The sequence below is a fragment of the Lactuca saligna genome, chromosome 9, assembly GCF_052625555.1.
Source record: "Lactuca saligna cultivar CGN05327 chromosome 9, ASM5262555v1, whole genome shotgun sequence".
Taxonomy (NCBI): Eukaryota; Viridiplantae; Streptophyta; class Magnoliopsida; order Asterales; family Asteraceae; genus Lactuca; species Lactuca saligna.
This window is the reverse complement of record NC_136425.1, coordinates 68,045,214-68,068,515: the sequence shown is the minus strand read 5'-3', so window position 1 is coordinate 68,068,515 and position 23,302 is coordinate 68,045,214. Positions and strand designations below refer to the sequence as shown.

Below are 23,302 nucleotides of genomic sequence, written 5' to 3'. Positions count from 1 at the left end.
GGATGTCCACCCACCCCTTCAACCAAGCTACCATCCTGGCTGCATTTTCAAATTTCAAATAAAAAACAAGTAAATAAATATCTATGCAAATAATCGTGTAAAATATAAGACTACACTACAAGTGTAGGATATATAAGAAAATGGGTCATACAAGGATATTTATAAAGATTGGATTAGTATCAATTTTCTCAATTACTTTTTTAAACATCATTTATCATAAAGAAAGGAAAAAAAAAAGGAGGGGGGGGGGGGGGTGGATGTACTAGCTTTCCTGATCTGATGAGGAAGTATTGGAAGATCCATCCCAGATTTATTCAAAAGAATAATATTTATTTACATTAGCAACCAATGACTCCTGATGATGTAAAAGATTAACAAATCATTAGCTTTCACAGAAACATATGTAAAGTTACAAATATACCTGATGAATAACACACCTAATTTTTTCTTTTGAAATAAGATCCTCCTGAATGTTGATAGTTGCCATCTAAAACAAGAACAATTTCTTCTTTCTCAAATACTTTTTGAACAAACATCTAAATCTACATCCATTTGAGTATGAATCAGATTATCATAATCATATTTGCTTAGAAGCTAGAGGCTTAGAGCTCAGATCAAGATAAAAAAACGATTTGTTTAGAAAGGAAGAACGAGAAGCGAACCTGCAAGCGGAGCTGCTCTCTTCTGAACGAGAAGCAAACCTATAGTCGGAGCTGCTGCAGGCTGTGTCAAGGTGTAGTCGGAGCTGTTGCAGGTGGCAACGAGGTGTAGAGGAACTGAAGAAGCGAAGAACAATGAAAGGGAAATGGCTTCAACTCTTCTGAGATCACTCCTGAGCTTGCGTCTTTTGCGATTAGGTTAAGAGCAAGAAAAACTTACTTCCCGTCTTTGGATTGTGGGATAGTTGGATTGGGCTTGGACTTCACAAAAGAAACCACGATAGAATGACTGGGTTGTGATAATTAAATGTGGTTGGTTTTAATTTTATTATTTATATATAAAAATTAATATATAATACAACAAAATATAATTACATATAAAAAATAAATAATATATATAAAAAACTTACGGTCCGGTCCGGTTTTTATACGGTTTGAGATCTTCAAAACCATAAGCCAAACCGTTCACTACGGTTTGAAAAGTTCGAAACCGCAAGCCAAACCGTAAAGAAAAATACAAACCGTAAAACCAAACCGATGACCGGTTTGGCCGGTTTCACGGTTTCAAACCGAGCCACGAACACCCCTACTTCCGACTCATCTTTTTATGATTCTTAGGGGTGTCAAACAACTCGACAAAAATACACGGCAAAAAATGAAATTAAGACGAAATCAAAATTCAAATTTGTGTCTGTGTTGTGTTCGTGTTAAGTTTAAAAACATGATGACATGTCACATCGTGTTGGTGTTCCACAAACCGACACGAAATTGACACAATTGAGCATGTGTTTGTCGTTTTTGTCTGTTATATATATGATTAAGCATGAATTAAATAAACTAATGATTATGTAATGTTATCTTTGTTGTGTTGTCGTGCTTTAATTGGTTCTTTTTCGTGTTAGTGAAAAAAAAAGACATCGTATCGTGTCGTGTTTGTGTTACATAAAACTTTTTCGTGTCATATTATGTCAGACAAAAACACGACACGACCGCACGATTTAACAATCCTAATGATTTTTCGTCAATTAAATAAAAGCTAGAATATGTATAAAGGAAATACGTGGTAAATGTTCTATCGTCTTTTAACTTATTTAGGAACGAAGCTATGCATATCATAAAAAAAGTTTATTTTGCGATTACTAGTAGAAAAACTATGTGAACTGGGGCCATATTCATTGTTAGTCGATGGAATTTTATGTGAGAATATATACAACCATACTTCATTAACACACTAAGACCATAACAATATTGGCCTCAAATGGACACTACATTCACATTACCAATCATCAAGTTGTAAAGATCCTTCGATATAATCCTATCAGTGAGTTTTCTCTTCAGTTTTCCTACTAAATTTCATATCAATTAAATTTGTCAATAGTGCATGATCTATTTAAAGAGTTTTTGCTTTTGAACATTCGGCCGGTATATAGCTATAAGGTTATTATATTGTTTAATAATTGATGATATTGTAGAAAGTTTTAATTAGTTTTGTGTGTGTGTGTTGGGGGGGGGGGTGATGTTACACAACCTTTTGGTCCCAAACCGGTCAAAAAACTGTCAATAATAAATGATGTCTTTGGTCTTGTGTGGATGTCTAACATTCCAAAGTGACCATTTTGTTACAGAAATTGGTGCAAGTTACACTACTAGAAGTCGTAAAAAAAGTCGTCTTATTTGTTGATCTTGTTTTTGTGTACCAACATTTATCAAGGAAAATTCATTTATAATATTTGAAAACGAATCAAGTCAAAAGAGTAGGTAATAAGTTTTAGTTTCTAATTGTCTTACATGCACCTACTTTACATGGAAGTTTACGTAAACAATTAAGTTTTCACATACTCTTAAACTTACTAAACAAAAACACTCATTACTTAAAGTTATGATGATGATTATTTGCTTTGGTATTTTGTTATGGATAAATGCCATAAAAAACCTTAAGTTTACCAGTTTTTGTCGGTTTTACCCAAAATCGTATTTTAGGTCCATAAAAACCTCAAATGTTCAACTTCTTTTTCAAATTTACCCCTTTTGCAAACCTATCGAGTAAAACTATTTTTTTTTTGGTAAACTTAAGAATTTTAATGAACCAAAAACCAAACTTAAGGGCTTTCAAAACAAAAAAAAAATGATATGAACATTTATCACAAACTTAAAGATTTTAGTAAACCAGAGTTTAAAATTGAAAAAAATAAATTACAAATATCTGGTTTTAATGAATCTAAAATCTACAAAATGATAAAACCGACAAAAACTTGTGAGTTTTAGGGTTTTTATGTCATTATTCTTTTGTTATTTATGACAACTTGATGTAAAATCGAATAGACTACAAGTTTATAGCATTTTACTTTCTGAAAACTGCCATTTATAGCAGCATTTACAGGTAAAATGGATTTGTTTTTTTTGAAGATTTTGAAAAATAAGTATATAACATTTCCTTATATGGCATTTTACTTTCTGAAAACTATTATTCATATATTGAAAAATAAATAAACAACATTTTTTAAAAATTGTCAACCATTTATAACCACCTAGTTAATTATAAAATAGTAGCTCTTTATCTTAAAACCAAGCAAAATATCAACCGACAAAATGATATATATATATATATATATATATATATATATATATATATATATATATATATATATATATATATATATATGATTTGGGCTAACTTTATAGTCAATGTAATTAGTAATTACATAAGCGTTTAGTGGGTATTTTTGATAATCAACGGATTTAATATATCTAACCTAATAAATTAAAATCAATTTTGTCAAATGTCATATTTTCATTAAATTTGACATATGTCATTTTCTAAGAGTTTTTGAATTACTTTTTGTCCACTTGTCATTTTATTTTATTTTGCATTTTCTTAAATTTAAAATCCACATTTTGGTGATATATATATATATATATATATATATATATATATATATATATATATATATATATATATATATATATATATATTTACTATCTTATAAAAGAAATCTCACTATTTCTAAAAATAAATTGAATATAATAATATTATTTTTTTAAGACGTTCAAATCATTAAGCTAATAGTACAAGTAGTCATCAATAAAATAATATTAAATTTTAACCTGTGTTTTGAATCCGTATATTTCTCAACAAATTCTATCTCCTTCCCTAAATTTAAGATAATTCAAAATTTAAAACTGATTACGGTGATTATTTTCCTTATTATAAGGTTCTATATAGATTTTTTTCAATATTTTAAGGTTTTGAGAACCTAAATCAATATGAATCCTTGAATTACATACCATCATTGAAAATGTTTTAATTTGTGACCAAACTTGGTTTAAAATCACAATGAACAAGTTAACACCTGAGTATTTTGGCCTTCTCAAAGGCATATTTATCGACTTTTGAATCACAACACATGATATTCTAAAGGTTTATTTTTATAAACTATTATTTATATATTTTAGCATTTTACTTAGTAGGACATTAAATTAATAAAGAAATTAAGGAAAACGAAAAAAAAAAGATGACGATAAACAATACAAGTGGTTTGGGTATGTATAAATGGAAGTAATAACCATTTAGGGGGTGTTTGGTAAAAAAGCTTATTGCTTATTAGTTTATTAGCTTATAAGTTAATAAGTAAGTGTATGGTAACTTATGAAAAAATGACGTATTAAAGGTTTCCCACCGGAATAAGTTATTTTAATCCAAACACTTTTTTAACTTATAGTGATGTGAAACTTAATAAGTTGTTTTAAAAAAGCTTAGCCAAACACCCCCTTAATATGGTATGGTAATGTTCTTGAAAAATAGATGTTATTTAATATTAATTTCTTAAAGTGACCGCAAAATGGTTTTAACTCTAAAGAGATCAAATTATTCGCCGCCCGCCGCTTTGCGCGGGTAGACGGCTAGTGTGTATATATATATATATATATATATATATATATATATATATATATATATATATATATATATATATAAAGTAGATCATTCTATTAAATCATAATAAATACCCTACAACCTTTCAAATATCTTACAATATATATTAAATTAATTACTATATTTATTATAGTTTTTATATTTATGTAAAATTATTACTTAAAAATATATGTAATGGTTATAATTTTATATTAAACTTTTTTTATAAACCACGAGTTTCACGCCTAGTTTATATTAGAAAAAAAAAAAAAAACAATGAGCAATTTGATTAGATGGGTTTATTAGACCTTTTTAACAAACATTCACATGATGATATAGAATATAAGAGGCATCAAGAGAAGTCAGAGGCGATGAGAGAAGGTTCGGTTGGCGTAATAGGGTTTGAGGGCCATATATCCAAGAGCCTGTCCGAGAAAAGAGGCAGCAATTGTATACGCAATGGTGGTGGTTTTTGGGATGAGAAGAAAGTTAAGGAGGACAGGTAAAATTGGAATGGTTGCAGTAAGCACTTTAAACCAAAGAGGTGGGAATTCACGTGTGAGTATGGGTTCTCGACCCAAAATGAGTGTGAAATTAATCGACATGGTCATTCCAGCAATCGCGAGCATCTCTTGGAGATTATGTTGACTTATCATGTTTCTTGCAATGGCTGTCATTATTGCCGACACGCACTTGTATTCTGCCCAAATCATCAACTTCTGTTGGAACTCGGATTGGTTTCTCATAACTACTTCTTTCACACACTTGTATTCTTCTAAGTTGGCCACAATTGATGCAACTTTCCTATATGACCTTGTCATCTGACAATTCCCATGCTTAATCTTGTAGTAGTCTCCGCATCCGCTCTGTTGAATGAATCGTTTTTAAAATTGACCTTGTTTTTTGTTTTTGTATCATGAGATTTGAGTGGAAAAGATAAGATATCATACATACCTGAAAAGAGTTTTGTTTGTGTTTGTGTGGCTTTATGAAGGTTGCATCGAAACCAAGGTTTGACGTCCCTCTAACATTCAAGAAACTAATAGTTGCTGTCTTTGCTACCAAAGGATGATAAAAATGTTGGGTTTCCATGGCCTGATTGAAAACAATATCACAATAGTTCATTTGCATAGATTTTGAGCATTTCTTTTATATTTAAAGCATGCAAAAAAAAAAAAAACAACCGTTGCCTAACTTAACTCATTCAGTTTTTTACATTAAGTGCGTTAAGTAAAAAAATAAAATAAAACAAAACTTAATCACTCCTGGAGGAGTCAAAAATATTAAACTCGTGACACATCTAATGAGCCATGTTTTCAAATCCCCCATGGTCGAACCAATTTATATCACAAAATCAACAACAGTATGCTATCTATCAATTCCAAAGTTTTCGATACCAAATAGTGAACAGTAGCTACGTGCTTACAAAACTTAATATATATGTTCATTACCTATTAGAGCAAATTTAAAATCCATAAATAAGCAAATAATTAAAACATTATAATAGCAAAATTACTGATCTTTTTATATTAAAGTCGTGTTTCAAGACATCATGATCACAATTCACACCAAAATTATACATAAAGTCAGACACATAAAATCAAGAGTCAAAACATTACCACAAAAATTTGAACTTGTTGCACAAAACATTAACTAACAAGAATAAACTTATGTTTATGTTTGATGCTCAGTTACATTCATACAAAATCACCATCTTGGAAAGTACAACAGTTGGTATGATTTTAGAGACCCATGAAAAAATTTAGAAACACTTACTTTAATCAAATAAAAAATAAAAGACATAAATCAAAAACATCATTAATTTGATCAAATAATCTTTGCCGATTACTAGAAACATAAATACATATAAAATAAAACGAAGATAGAAATCAGAAAGATAAGAAGAGTGAAAGACAAATCAAAAATAGAAAAAGACAATCAGAAATATAAAGAGAAAACATAAGACCCTGAATCACAGATTGGAGATGGAGTAATGAGGGGTCGCCGGAGGGATCGTCAGAGAGAGGTTGAAGGCACTGATAATTGCCGTAGGTGAGCGGTCAAACGAGGTCGTGAGGATGACGCGCGTATGTTCACGGAAGGCAACATTCAACCCTAATTGATGGCTTAATTAATCCATTTATGCCGACTTAAAAAATCGAAAATTGAAAAAAGGAATGTTTATTGGCAATCAAAAATCTAACTCTAATTAAAAAAACTGTATGAGACCCGTAAGATGGGTTTACAAAAAATAAAAGCTTAATATTAATATATAAACATTAAACTAATTGAAAAATGAAAGGAAATCAATGCATTTGTAACATTTTATAAAGTAATTGAAAAAAGAATTTATCTGCGACATTGCGGCAGTCATAACGGCCGTGACTGCTGCCTGGAACATGGCAGGACACTACAAGAAGATTTGGCAACAGCGGCGACACGTGTCGCTGCTAAAGGTTAGGCGTGTCGCCACTAATACCTTTAGCGGCGACCTGTCGCTGCAAATGCGTCGCCGGTATTGTTTCGTCGCTAATACGTTTAATGTCGCCGCTAATACTCATAGTCGCCGCTAATACTACGCGTCGTTGCTAATGCTACTCGTCGCCGCTAATACCTTCGTGTCGCCACAAAAGCTGTCGCCGCTAATACTCTTTTGATTTTTTTTTTGTGTGTTTATTTATTTAACATTAAATTTATAACCAATCCAAATATTAATCCATATAGCATTTGAAAATTTTGATAAGTTTTTATAGAAATATTAATACATATTATACAATCAATCCAAAATATTAATCCATACCACATTAAGTATTCTTCCAAATTACAAAACGTTTCATAAAATCCTAAAATAACTACTCGTCCTCATCATCATCTCCTTCATTATTTGGTGGCGACAATGAGCGAAACCACTCTTCCAATGTTGCAGAACAGGGCGGGCCCTGTAGTATTGTTTGCAACATTTGCAACTATAAAGAAAACAAAATATATTAACAACATATCAGAATAACATTATAATTAATTATATCATTCTACAAAATATCAACATATCAAATACTTAAACATACATCTACTTTCCATTATAGCATTTATTTTCCAAAATATTATCAAACTACAAAATATCAACATATCATTATATCATTCTACTTTCCATTATAGCATTGTACTTTCCAAAAATTACCAAACTACAAAATATCAACATATCAAACCATAACCAACATATGATTATACCATTCTACATTCCATTATAGCATTACTTTCCAAAAATTACCAAACTACAAAATATCAACATATCAAATCATAACCAACATATCATTATAGCATTCTACTTTCCATTATAACATTTACTAACAATTACTTGTGATTGTGGTTGTTCTTGTATCATTGGTTGTTGCTGATCGTACATAGACACAACGGTAGGGGGTTTACGCCCAATGTCTCTGATATGTCCGCGTCGAACACCCAATATTCTTTTAAAACAATCTTTTATATCAGTTGGTGCTAGACCGCTTGCCTCAGAAGTAGCTTGGGTTCGTTGGTTTATCTCTTCGAGTAAAGCATTCTGTATTTTTTAAAAATAATAAAAATCATAAAAATTAGATTACTAAATACCTTTGACGATATAAACACTTATATGAAAAATACAAATTAACCACTTACGTATTGTTGCTCGACTGCAGGACTATAAAATACCCCTTGGCGATTGGAATTAGCCTTACGAAAAGCTTCAATTCGACTGATATCCTATTTAACATTAAAATTTAGATTAGTTATATTTTAAATAAATATTTAAATATATCATAACTTACTTCTTTGAAACATGCATTGTTGTATGAGCTCGACCCCCCTCTGTTTACAACTACTTGTTTTGCACGACATTCCTTGTTTGACGCCGAACGCCCTAAAAATTCTGGCGTTTGAAAATGTTCAACTGTCTTCGCCCAATTTTCATGTGACATTCCGTTAGGGGGTTGTTTAATGCGGCTTGGATATTTGCAGGCCCTCTGATTTCCTTAAAATAAGAATGAGCTTTACTTTTTCGGCCTATGTAAACTTTTGCAAGACTCGAATCAATGCTCCGCAACAATTGAGCACGCTCCAGATCCATGTTAACCTTATCCAAATCAAATTTATTCTTCAAAACACAAAAAATTTAGTTAATTAAATAACAATCACAACTAAACTTAAAATTGTATCCAAATTACCTTTAGATGTACAACTGTTGCGTTCCTTAAGGCGGGGGAAACATTGTCCCAACCAGATACGTTGAAAGGGACATTGTTCCACAAATACATCCCAATTTCATGTGTGAACCAATTACCACGCTTCCCGACAGGAGAATATGTGATTTCCCTGTCGAAATCCAAATCTACGGGCTTTCCCTTATTTTCCCTTATCAACTTTCCCAACTCAATATTTTTTGACATGCCCCTTCTTTTTTTTGGAAGCTCAGCTGAAAAAATACAATTAAAAATATTAGTCACGATAACTTATTATAAAATAATAAAGATAGTTAATAAATATATCATAATAAAACTCATCATCATGTTCGTGCTGACCACAACCAAAGCCTCCTGGAGGTGGTGGATCCGCGGCTCCATCACCTCCATGTCCAAGCCCCATAACATCGACCATCATGACCAAGAGTATCTCCCAAGTAAACCTCATCTGCAGCCTATAAATTACAAGATGTACAATATAGAAATACAATATGAACAAAAGTTAGTTACCATGCGAAATTGTAAGATATACAATATAGACAAACAACATAAATAAAAGTTAGACAAACAATATGAATTAAAAGTACATTTCAAATAAAGTTTCTATTACAAAAAAAAATTGATATTTTTTTAATCAGAATCTTCATCATATACTTCAATGTCTCCTTTATCCGTATCATAATCAGAATCGCCATCATCATAATCAGTCTCTTCATCGGAAACATTATCGATTCTACCCGTTGGCGGAGGTACTTCAGTCTCGTCTTCATCGTCATAATCAACATTGTTTTGAGCTACGTCAACATTGCTTTGAAAGTATTGTGAGAAGTCGATAAAAATTCTAGCTCCAGATGAAGAGTTGTTTTGAACTATGTCAACATTTTCGGCCTCCACATTGTCGACATCTTGGACAGAGTCACTGTAAGCATTTTGGACACGAGCATTGTCGGATGGTAGATCCCAAATATTTTGATGATTAACATGATCAACGACACAACGAAGGTTGTTGTTTTGGTTTCTTCGATGATTAACAGGCTCGTGGATGTAGAACACTTGTTTGGTTTGCGAAGCGTATATGAGTTGATCATCTTGGTACGCTTCTTTTTTTGTATTGATACTTATGAAATTATCATCAGGAATATCTCCCGTATCGAACCACTTGCACCGAAATATTACAGTCGAATAATCATATGGATATTGCACCTCCATAATCTATTCTAACTGGCCATAATATTTCTCTCCATTCTCACCAACCGCTAGAACCCCAGAGTTTTGCATTTGCGTTGTGCATCACGACTAAGTACCATAAACCTAACACCGTTGACTATGCACGCAGTGTAAGTATAAACATCCATTTGTGAACCCATTGAAAGGGTTGACAACTCTTTGTGGAATTCAAGAGAGTTTTCTTTTTTCCATCTGATAAACCTATTAAACATATGTTGATGTGTTATGTATTCTTGATTCGTTAAATTTATGAAAGATATTTGTTTGTTAATTATTATTACCTTTTCAAGAAACCAGTTGGGAAATTCGGTCTTTTCGTCACTTTCAGGATGTTTAGATTTGAATTTTCTATATTGATGTATATATATATATATATATATATATATATATATATATATATATATATATATATATATATATATATATAATTGATGAATGGAAAAAAGTAACAATAAATAATGAAAGATAATTAAAAGTAAGAACACTTACTCAATGTATTGTCTGACTTCTTGACAACTATTCAATATAAACCATTCTATATTACGTTTCTCCGTTATATCAAGATGTTTGATTTGTGTTGCGCTCGTCGGTCGACACTTAGACTCAAACATCAAAAACTTTATTTTTTCAATGACAACGTCTTCGTTTCTTTCAAGGCGATTGACATCTCGAAGGTATATCGAACAAAATGTCAAAGCTTCTTCAGCAATATAACCTTCAGCTATACAACCTTCCGGCCTCGCCTTATTTTTGACATAGTTTTTTAGTTTTTTCATATACCTTTCAAACGGATACATCCATCTCATACATACCGGGCCTCCGGCAATCGCCTCATCAGGTAAATGCAAAACTAAATGAATCATAATGTCGAAAAACGTTGGCGGATAAATCAACACTAACTTGCACAAGATTCTAATAATGTCTTCTTTTGCTTTCCTCATATCCTCCACCTTTAGTGTTGTGGAGAAAATTTGCTTGAAAAACATACAAAGATCTACAATTGGTGTAGAAGTTTCTTTGTCCAATAACGCTCTAACTCTAATCGGTATCAAACGTTGCATAAGAATGTGATAGTCATGAGATTTCAACCGAATAATGTTAGTATCATTATCTACCACTTTCTTACTGATGTTAGATCCAAACCCATCAGGAAATTTAACATCTCTTGTAAATTGACAAAAGATTTTGCGGTAAGGTTTTTTGAATGAGTAGCTTGCATGTGGTCTAGTGAACTTGTTACCCGTTTTTTGCAACCATTGATTACGCCGGATATTCAGATTTTTCAAGTCCTCATGTGCATTTTATGTGTCTTTACTCTTATCATTCATCATAGAAGTACCCAAAAGACTCTCACCCACATTTTTCTCGACATGCATCAAATCTATGTTGTGCTTCAGCTGTAGAGAAGACCAATACTCGGGCTCGAAAAATATGCTACGTTTCGACCAGTTCAACTCGAATCCTTGCTGATCCATGTTTTCTTTGAGAGTGTTAGGATGTTTACCCGGTTTACGAAGTATTAGACGACCTAGTTTCTCTTGTATGTCTTCATTAGTAAAGTGTCTCGGAGCGGGTCTTGTCTCTGGTTGCCCATTAAATTTCAAACTCATCCTTAATGGATCATCAGCATCTAAGAACCGACGATGACCGATATAAACGACTTTAATTACTGCACGGTACGACGGAGTGTCTTCATTGCAAGTCAGGCATGCTCTATACCCTTGTCCACTCCAGCCCAATAAACTACTACGAGCTGGAAAGTCGTTTATTGTCCATAACAACATAACTTTCATCGTGAAGAATGTGTTTGTCGCTGCGTCTTTAATGCGTACGCCTGATTGCCATAAAAACTTAAGCTCTTCCACTAACGGCCTAAGGAAAACATCTAAGTCCTTTCCAGGCACTTTAGGGCCGAGAATCAATAAGGCCAACATGAATGATGACTTTTTCATACAAAGCCATGGTGGCAGATTGTAAGTGGTAAGTACAACCGGCCACGTACTATGCGGATTACACATGTTACCAAATGGATTAAAGCCATCAGTTGCCAGCCCTAGTCGTACGTTGCGAGGTTCACTCGAGAGGTCAGGGTAATCTACATCAAATTTTTGCCAAGACTCTACATCAACGGGATGACGCATCACACCATCTTCTGATCTCCCCGTACTATACCATATCATATTTTTGGAAGTGTACTGTGAACAATACAAACGGCATAGTCTAGGGGCCACTGGAAAGTAATGTAACACCTTATGAGCCACTTTTTTACCCTTGGTGTTTTTATCAATCCACCAACTCTCTTTATAAACGGGACAAACTTGCAATGACTTGTGTTCCTTCCAGAAGAGAAAACAAGCGTTTTTGTACACATGAATTGACTCGTACCCCAAACCTAACTTCTTCAGTTTCTTTTTTGCTAAATAATATGAACGGGGAACCTTGTTGTTTGGTGGAAATGCCGAATGCAACAACTCAAGGAGCTGATCAAATGAACTATCAGTCCATTTGTTGTTGACCTTCATATGCATCAGCTTTGCTAAAAAATCAAGGAATGAAAATGTAAGACCAGGATATAACTTGGTTTCGACTGCCTCTAACAACTCTTCAAAATCATCATCGACACCACTACCCCCTGTATTCGAGGTTCCTTCATCGAGGTTTATATCGTTTTCTCGCGACTTCCACATAACATCGTCAATAACATCATCCATCTCGTTGCTTGGCGATACGACATCTACAGCTGGAGGGATTAAAGATTCACCGTGATATATCCATGTTTTGTATGATTGACTGAAACCATATATACGAACATGACGTCTCATTGCTTTCAGATTCATGAAGTAACGATTATCACATTTCTCACACGGACATCTGGTTTCACCTTTACAATCTAGGTGTAACATGGATCTCTCGACAAAAGTGTCGAGTCCTAGCTGGAACTCGGGAGATTGACGATGTGGATTACTAGTCCAACTTTTATCAATAGGCCAAGATCACTCACAAGAACAATATGGGGGCTAGGGTTTTGTTTTATAGCTCTCTGTAAGTGTTAGGGACAAAGGAGGCTAAGTTAGAGTGCTTAAACAGGGTGCAAACACCCGGGTTAGGGTTTTTGCCCAGACAGGGTCTACTTGCTGAGTCCGGGAACCGACTCGCCGAGTCCACAACTTAGACCCCGCGACTTATCCCGCTTCTACTTGGCGAGTTGGTCCTTCAACTCGCTGAGTCCAAGGCCAAAAATGCAATATTTAAAGAGTTAATTACAAAGAATATGTACCAAGAACCAGGTGCTACAGATATATACCCATTTCAAATAAACAACAATATATATACACATAACACGTATTTCAATGCAAATACTCCATATTTATATGTTAGAAGAAAGTAACCACACACTCACTTGTTAAGACGATGCTCGGACATCACTTCGGCTCTTCAAGTTGAAATTCTTTGATGGATCTGGGATATCTTCACACATCGGACTTCTCGCGGGCAGACCTTCGGCTCGGAAATTCTTTTCATCTCGGGATCCTCGGGCTTCGGGACTTGCTTCGGGTCTCGGGATGATACCGGGGCTTCGGGGTTACTACTTTGCATGTAAATCGAGGTAATATGGGTGAGAGAAGGGTGATTTAGCAATCTTGGCCGACTGCCCCTTCAAATCTATCTATAAGGCAAATTTCTCATTTTCCACGTTGTGGGCACTGTTTCCACATCGTGGGCTTGAACGTCATTGCATGCGTAATCTTCCACTAGCTTTGTCAGGCTATATAAGGCGTCAGAAGTCATGCCACTTCGTCGACACTGTTTCCACGTCGTGGCCACTAACACAGCTTTGGGGTTCGCACCCCGAACTTCAGAAATTCATAACTTTTGAATACGAACTCCATTTTCGACGTTCTTATTTCGACGCGTAGGTGAGAATATGCTCTACAACTCTTGTTTAGACTCCGTTGGCTAATTTTGAATTTATTTTTAATATATTATAAATATATTACTTTTATACTATTTGTAGTAGGCCGGGACAGGAAAACTCCATTAGAAATTCATAACTTCTTCATCCGACGTCCGTTTTCGTCTGTAATTCCGTCGTTGCACTACTATTGATGAGATATTCAATTCTCATTTAGAAAGTTTTGGCTAAATATCGCTCGATCTGATATTCGAACTTCGGGCTGTCTACTACTAAGCTGAAACTTCGAAAAATCATATCTTCCTCATACGAAGTCAGACTTGGGCGTTCTTTTTATGCACACTTGCAGTTTAACGTATTCTACGGTTTTCGTTTAAATTACTAAGGCTAAATATCGCTTTATCGTAATTTCACATTTTACGTCACTCAACGTCGTGCCGGTTCTGTCGCGAAACTTCGACACGTCATAACTTCTTCGTTATAACTCGGATTTCAGCATTCTTTATATCTCTGGAATCCTTGTTTCAACCACTACAACTTTATGTAAAGATATTGGGCTTATCTCATACTTTAATTTTAACACTTATTTTATTCTTAATTCATTAAATTATAATAATTAAGCAAATCAACACATAATTCATATAATACTCAAATATTTCATCATTATTACATCAAAAATAGTTACAAAGGTCAACCTAGACTATTACATCAACGATAATGCCTAGCCTAGAAACACGGGCGTTACATAGACCTAGCTTGATACCATGTTAATAATGATAAAAACCTCCTTAATTGGAGGTTATGTATGCAATATATTTATATATGAGGATATTACGTTGCGGTCCTTATATTATACAATACATATAAAAAAGCAATGTACACTATAATCTAACAGAAAGAAACAATCACTATTTTCATTTTTAATTTATTATATGCATATAAGTAATGTTTGTGAACTTTTTATCTCCCTATGTTTACCGGGCATCACTAATTGCTAGGTGTAAGATGATAGTGCTTCCAACTCCTCTCTTTATCAATTCTTTTTCAATTAAATGGAAGCTATAATTTGTATAAAGGAAATACTTGGTAGTTGTTTTATCATCTTTTAACTTATTTGGGGATGATATATATATATATATATATATATATATATATATATATATATATATATATATATATATATATATATAAAGGAAATACTTGGTAGTTGTTTTATCCTCTTTTAACTTATTTAGGGATGAATATATATATATATATATATATATATATATATATATATATATATATATATATATATATATTGTGTGATATAACCAAATTTTGGCTATTAGATTGAAAATAATGAAAGGATGTGATCTTAATGTACATTTTAATACCATGGGCTAGCATTTACTATATAATTATATTTTAGACAAGTAAGTCATATTAATAAAGAAAAATCAAAAGATAAAAATACAAATACAAGTTAACATTTTTAAACTTTACAGAACTCAATCCATGTTTATCTTTTTCATTTTTAAAAAATGAATTTTTATTGGTGATTGTTTCTTATCATTTTCGTTCTTAACTAATACGTTTTTAATATAGATTGCTTTGAACATTATAGGGATCCAATTCAATTTCCGTTCTTATCATTCTCATTTTTGAAGAATGAGTCATCAATTATAAGTTCATATATGATATTCTTTAAGAATACTAGTTACATTCTTGAATAAAAAATGCATTCTTAAAAAAAAAAGAAATTAAATATAATTGGATAAGTGACATTACATAATATAACATTTATGAAAAAAATAAGATACATTCTTAAATAATACTACATGAAAGAATATTATAAATTCTAAAAGAATAATATAGTATTCATTTAACAAGCGTGCATATGATATATTGTTCTTGCACTTTATGATATATTTTTCTTGCATTTTATGATATCAAGAGAATTTTAGGATCACCACCTCATCTATTGTTCTTACACTTTATTACATCATATGAAGTTTTGAATCGCTTAGGTAGTACAGGTTCAAACTTGTTGACAGAAGATATCTTTGTTCCATTCGTGCAACAACAATGTAGCATATTACGGTGGATCGGAATTTAAAGTTGTTCAAAAGATACTGAATATGGGGCTATCACTAACTAAATGATATTCTCCATGAACGAAATGTGGGTAATAAACATCATACTGTCACTACAAGAAAAATCCTAAATAGCTACGGAAAGTTACTATGGAATCAAAATCCGTTACTATATTAGTACGGAATATGCTACGGAACAATTTATCGTAGCTATTTTGCTACATAATTGGTTACAGAATTACATTATGTAGCTAAATCTTAAATAGCTACGTAAAGTTGTTACGGAATCTAAATTCATAGTTATTTTATAACGGAATACGTTACAAAATGGTTGGTTGTAACTAATTTGCTACGGAAATGGCTACGGAATTGCATTCCGTAGCTAAATCTTGAATAGTTGCTACGGAATTAAAATCCGTAGCTAGTTTACTACAAATAATGCTACAAGTTTTTTGGTTGTAGGTAGTTATCTATGAAACTTATTACAAAATCCATGTATGTAGCTAGTTGACTACATAATTGGCTACGAAATAAAAATACGTAGCTAGTTAGCTATGGAATTAAGATCCGTAGTTATTTTGCTAGGAAAATTTGCTACAAAATAAAATTTTGTAGCTAATCTATTATGGAACTTGTTACAAAAAGGTGAATTTGCAAAATAGCTACGGAATCAAAATCCATAGGTATTTGGCTACGGAAAATTCCGTAGTTAAGTAGTTACGAAATATGTTTCCGTAGCAAAATATAGAAGATTATTGAAAAAAAATAGATTAAAAATACATAATTATCTTTGAAAACTCAACAACAAAAATAAAAATAATCAAAAAATAGTCAACACATATATAATTTAGCGATAATTTTAGATATAGGTGTTAGGTGAAGTATCATGAGTTTACAAAAGAAGAGCAAGATCTTGCTATAGAAGAAGAGAAGAGGAATTCATTGTACTTCCGATTATACCCTCAACTTTAAGTTTAGAGAAAAACATAAAACAATTCTCAAACTTTAAGGGCAAATAGGAGGGCGAGGACCCATAATATAAACCACTGAACATACCATCCTCATTCCTCAGTTTCGTCATTCTTCAATTTTCCCACGGTCTCCATTTACGTCATTATCCACTGAACAACTACAGACCCTTTACCAACACAAATCAATAATTTTCCGTTCGGTCAAAAATGCGCGTTGGTAATATTTGATTTTCTTTTTTATTTTTTAAGTAGTAGGGACAATTTGGTAAATATGAGAATGTTAAAGGGTGAGCTTCACTGAATCGTTGTGGGTTTGATTTTGCCCTACTCCCACTTTCCCTCTTCTCTATCTAATCACACGATACCTCAGGTTCCAGCATCCCCGATCTGCAATCAGTCGGCCATCCCTTCCGCCTCTAGTCGACCATTGCCTCCACCAACGACGTCACCTCCGCCATCACTAGCGGCAACAAATCCCTCCAGCTCCTTCAAAGTCGTCGATGCAACATACCTTCTCCCTTCCACTGTCGGTACGACATGCAACCTACCACCCCTTAAACAAGTAAAGTTGCTCCCCTTTCTCACAGTGTGAATGAAGATCAACATCGCCTCTCTCTATTGCCGCCACCACCACCGTCGAAGTCGCTGCTGCAGCTGGTGGACCTTACCATTGGATCCGATTTCAGCTTTTTTCTCCATGTTTTGGTAAAAAAAACCCTAACTTATGTTTTCTATTACATCGATTGAGTTTTAGGTTTAATTTGATAATTCGTATTGGTTAACGGTAATTAAAATGTATCCATCAGCAAGTAACTTCCATTTTGATTTCTGGATAGAATTTTCATTTTGATTTGGAAGTTTTGTTTACCTACATAAATCAATCCTTACGCTTTTCATGACTGGGAGATTAAGACACGTTGTGCTTGGTATAATCAACAAACTCGTGTACTCACCTACCACAGAAGAACAAGAATTCTATCTTCTTAACATAGTGATTCAGAGTTATGGCTATGATGCTGTAGCAGTTTTATTGTTTTTAGTTTTGTCTAAATATGATTTTTCCATATATAGTTTGAAATGTTTTGAACATCTTGACATCATCAAAGCCGAATCAGAAAATGCATGCCCTGGTGTAGTTTCTTGTGTTGATCTTCTTGTGGTGGCTGCTTATGACAGTGTGATTCTAGTAACTAACCACATTTATCTCCTAATCATTTCCCTTTTCACCTTTTTCCTCTTCAAATCATTCAAGAACACATGAAACTTTAGATTATTAACATCTAATTTCTTTTACAGGCTGGTGGACCATTTTATCCAGCTCACACAGGTAGAAAAGACAACAGTCGATCTTTCTCTCGGCTCTCCTATGAGCTTTCTAGTCCCTTATATGGTCTTTCTACAAATATTGCAAGATTTGCAACAAGGGGTTTTCACTGATAAAGAAACAGTCACTCTTTTAGGTATACAAATCAATCATTTATTCTTCAGTTCTCTACTCTAGTTGCTTCAGTTCTTAATCTATATAGTTTCATTATAGGTTCTCATAGTACTGGAATGATTCACTGCAAGTTCTTTGAAAAAAGACTATACAAATTTGGTGGAACAAATAAACCAGGCCTATCAATGGATTCTGAATTTCTTGAATTATTAAGATCATTATGCAACAACTGATCCAATCACCATCAGCATGACCATCACCATCACCTTCTTCATCAAAAACTAGAAGGTAGCAGGGAATGAAGATGGATTATGAAGGAAAAGTTTCAGGTTTTGGGAACTCTGACTTTTTCCGGATGCTTTTGTTCTAGTTTATAACCGTTGGATTCTACTTCTGCACCATGGTAGACTACACACTCTTTTTTATTTATTTATATTATTTTTTTTAAACGGCTAACAACTTTTTTGGTTTAATATGCAGTTAACACTTAACAGTGATCACTGTGTACATATTCGTGAAGTCATTTGGTCAAAGGGTACTCTTTTTTCTCTCTCTAGAATAATCAATCTCTCATGGTTTTAATATTTTATTTATTTATTTATTGAAACAGAATGGAAGTGGTTTTATTGTTAGTGGTGTATATTGCATATGTATACAATGCAGGTGGTTTAGTAGGCTACATTCTTCTAAGTGTTAGCAGTTGGTTTATGGCCATTTCATGGCGTTTTGCTCCTTATTTGTTCAATCCATCCGGTTTCAAGTGGCAAAAGTGAGTTTCTTTTTTCTTTTTATAATTTATGACATCATCTTTATATTTTATACTTTTTTTTTGTTTTCCACTTTTAGGACGGTAGAGGACTTAGAGACCGGACAAATTAGCTCTTCTTTAGAGGTGGAATTAGTGTTAAAGGAGAAGAAAGTTGGGAAGCTTGGTGAGATGAAGAATTGGTACTACAATTTTTAAAAAATATCCTTGTTTTTCCATTACCATGTATTTATATACAATTCTTAATTATGATAAAATGTGATTCTTTTGTAGTCTTATATTCGAAGAAGGGTTATGGAGACGATTTTGAGCCTACGGTTATTCATATTCCAGTACGGTGTTGTTTACAAATTGGATGTGCAAAATTCAAATACATCATTATCCGTAAGAATTTGAATTTCAAAATCTAGACAAGTCCCATCTTTTTCAAAGAGTTATATATGCTTTATTATAATCTTATTTGTGTTTTAATAATCTTTTATCATGTTTTATAATTCAATAATTTTTACCCTACAGCATATTCACATATAACACAAAAACAATTAACTACAAAAGTGGTCCCTTTGTAGAAAAGGTTTCAATTCTAGACTAAACACGATAAAAATCCAAAACGAAGGGACGACTTTTGTAAATTCATAAGAAAATTTATTCTATTTCTATAAACCAACCAAACATAACCAATCTTTCCATTCCTACATCTGTACGGATTTTCATGGCTTGTGCTTGTAGCCCTCGCAATCCTTTTCAATAGTTAACAGATGTTTCTAATATTTCTTGGTTTTGAAGAAAGTTTGCACAAGTAAAATGTAGCAGTGCCTACAGTAACCTTCTCATGGCATGTTAGTTTTATATAATTTTCTTTTTAATTCTTATTGTGTTTTACTAAACTATTTCCATTTTACAGAGTGTTGAAGAAGCAACGTGTGAAAGGGCGTATGAGTTGGCTACTGATCTCTATGTGTCGATCTTTGATCGTACAAAGGCCACCTGAGTAAGTATGATTCATTATTTTCTTTGACTTTTATATAAATCAATGTACAAGCCTTTATAAAATCTTCTCTCAAATCACTATAGGTTGCAATTAGAGAAGCACATGAAGAGGTTGTGCAAAAAGGCGATGTCCATTTTTAATGCCATTTTAGTGGGATTTGGTTCTGCTAGACAAAAATACGAAAAAAAATCTTATGTTTTTGAAAAAGGCTTTTGAGGTAATTTTTTTGTGCTTTACATCATTTATAATATTCGATAGTCAAATTTCTTGTTTAATCATCCGTTCTTGTTTTTACTGGTTATATTGAAATATTGTAGGATCATAAAAAGAAAGACTTATGTCTCAAACCAAATTGCCTTAGTTGAGACGCAACGCGGATAAAATGAGGATATTCAACAGAAAAATATAAGGATGGTCAACAAGAGAATGTGGAGTTTCAACAGAAAAATATGGATGTTCAAGTAAAGTTTGAACAACTTGCACAAGCTTTGAGTGAGTAGGTTAAAATTTTTATTAATCAATGATAGAATATTATGTATCGAATAATATTTTATATTTAATTAGTAGCCACTTTTGATTTTGAAATAGGTATCTTTTGATATATTGGATATTTCTTTTAGTTTCTATAGAAATAATCTTTTACTTGTGGTTTTATATTAATTGCATTTTTATGAAATTATATAATAGTCGAATTGAATAATCGAAATTTATTGAATAATGGTATGGAACAATTGCCACAGAATTTGCTACGGAAATGTTGCTACGGAATTAGTTATGGAAAAATTGCTATGAAATTTGCTACAGAAAAGTTGCTATGGAATTTGCTACGGAAACATTGCTACGAAATTAGTTACTATGGAATTTGCTACGGAAAAGTTGCTACGAAATTTGCTACGGAAACATTGCTACGAAATTAGTTATGGAAAAATTGTTATGGAATTTGCTATGGAAAAGTTGCTATGGAATTTGCTACGGAAAAGTTGCTACGAAATTTGCTACGGAAACATTACAACGGAATTTGTTACGGAAAAATTGTTATGGATTTTGCTACGAAAATGCTATGGAACTCAATTTACAACGGAATATATGTCGTAGAAACTGTCATAGCAAAATTGCTACAGAATTGTATTTCCGTAGCTAAACAATTTGCTACAAGAAATAAACTTACGAAGTCTAACTGAAAATTTGCGTAACAAATTTCGTAGTTATTCAGCTTTAGCTACAGAATTTTAGTGTTTGGCTACGAAATTTTCCGTAGCTAAATAGAAAATTTCTTGTAGTGTCTCAATTACATCATAGAACAAGCTAGCGATCCTTTACATGCTCCTGTAATTAAATTCAAAATGATTTTTTAAGCAAAATCATTAAAAAAATCATTTTGAATGAAAGATTATTGCTATATTTAGTTTGGTTGCGTATAGTGAAACAACCTTCAAGCTCTAAGTCATTCTCGTGGGCAGTTTCTAACATTCACATTCCAATGGGAAATTTGATTTTTTGCTCGTCTCCTTCTTCGCCATAGAATGTCACAGAAGGTCATGAACATGTGACATATTAAGATTTTTTTAACAAGGTATATATTAAAACAAATACTCCAGCGGGAAGCTGAAAAAAAAAGAATACAAGAAACAGTACTAGGATACAAGAAAACAAACCATAGGAAACATAAACACCAAAACAATTGAGAGAGAAGTGAAACCCAACAATGGCAAAAGGGTTACAATATCATAAAAAATCCCCAACAGCCAAGATAGCAACAAGTGACATACCACCAAATAAAATGGAAGAAAACTTCAAGCAGGGGCACCAAAGCGGTTGCACACCAGAAATGACATGACGAGGTAAATGCTCAATGTATTAGTAAACACTCCCAACCAAAAATATGACAACTATCAACAAATTGATATAAATCTGAATTTGGATGAAATCTTTAAGCAATGACACCAAAACAGCAACACAAAAAAGATTTCCTTTTATGTAACTGATAGTAACAAAACCATTATAATTAAGATATAAATTTGCAATCAAGAAATATGTGATCTGTGTTGGTTCATCTAGAATACCTTGTTCAAGTTAAGGCAAAAGCAATAACTTTCGAAGTGATTATCTCCAAATTGATTTTCTGGTTGCAGAAAATATTAATAAATTACTCAAGAAGATTATCCCTTTCATTTAAAATTTACCTCGTGCTTAGTGTCCTACCTCAGTTCCATGGTGAACCGCTTAATATGTGATTCTTCTTATTATCCATTTGGAGACAATAGGTGAAAAGACACCAAAATTGAATTTATTGGAAAGAAGAGGATGAAAATATGAGGAGACTAATTAAAAGGCTTTGTTAAGATGGGGGAGTTAAGCAGGTAAGCAAGGCACAATCTTAACTTTGTTGATTGTAGGTGACAACGATGAAGGTGACATTTGGTTGTTGAAGGAAGCGACAAATGGTGGCGGCATTTGGTGGTCGAGGGCGTTCAATGTTGATGGTGATGGGGTGGGATGAAGACGATAGTGGTATTCTTATAGAGTGTGAAACTGATATACCTAGTTTAATGGGTTATTAATTAATTTACTTTTTTTTTTTATCATAAATATTTAAGAATTAAAATTTCAATTATACATTTATCAAATGATTGGCCAGAATTCGTCGTACACTCATTCACACAATACTTGATTGTTATATATGATCCTAACTCTCTTTCTCTCTCTCTCTCTCTCTCTCTCTCTCACTCTCTCTATATATATATACACACTAGTTTGTAACCCGTGTGAACTATGGTTACTAAATTATTTAAATTTTATATTAAAAAATCAAAATTATTAATTAATTATTTTAAATAAATTAATAAATAAGAGATTTTTTTAGTTATATAAATTTTAATCATTGATTTAAATAAATATATGAAATTATATAATTTTATAGTTAGTATTAATTTTATTCTAATTTTAATAATTTAATGTAATTATAGTAGAAAACAGTCAAATGGTCTATAAATAAATAGTATATTTTTGTAATACTTATTAAATATTAATACTTGATACATAAATACGTTTAAAAATAAAATAATTTTTTTATTAAGAATATAAACGGGTTGGCGGGTCAACCCGTTTATTTTTTGAGAAACTCATATATGACCC

General features: G+C 32.5%; 2 protein-coding genes across 3 annotated transcripts; one reads left to right on the top strand and one right to left on the bottom strand.

Moving 5' to 3' along the window:
- Positions 1 to 11,314: 11,314 nt before the first annotated feature.
- On the bottom strand, positions 11,315 to 12,916 carry LOC145016430 (uncharacterized). Its single transcript, XM_078974748.1, has one exon. It carries the CDS (start codon positions 12,914 to 12,916, stop codon positions 11,315 to 11,317), a length of 1,602 nt encoding a protein of 533 aa, XP_078830874.1.
- Positions 12,917 to 18,509: 5,593 nt separating this feature from the next.
- Positions 18,510 to 20,722, top strand: LOC145018445 (callose synthase 9-like). Of its 2 annotated transcripts, XR_013667016.1 has the most exons (7): positions 18,510 to 18,813; positions 18,891 to 19,179; positions 19,257 to 19,358; positions 19,450 to 19,560; positions 20,081 to 20,167; positions 20,251 to 20,384; positions 20,485 to 20,722. XR_013667016.1 is itself a non-coding variant. In XM_078976333.1 (4 exons), exons 2-4 carry the CDS (start codon positions 19,022 to 19,024, stop codon positions 19,484 to 19,486), a joined length of 297 nt encoding a protein of 98 aa, XP_078832459.1. In that variant the 5' UTR covers positions 18,510 to 18,813; positions 18,891 to 19,021; the 3' UTR covers positions 19,487 to 19,783. The 2 variants fall into 2 exon arrangements, 1 of the variants encoding a protein (XP_078832459.1); XM_078976333.1 differs by lacking the exons at positions 20,081 to 20,167; positions 20,251 to 20,384; positions 20,485 to 20,722 and having other exon boundaries at positions 19,450 to 19,783.
- Positions 20,723 to 23,302: the final 2,580 nt, after the last annotated feature.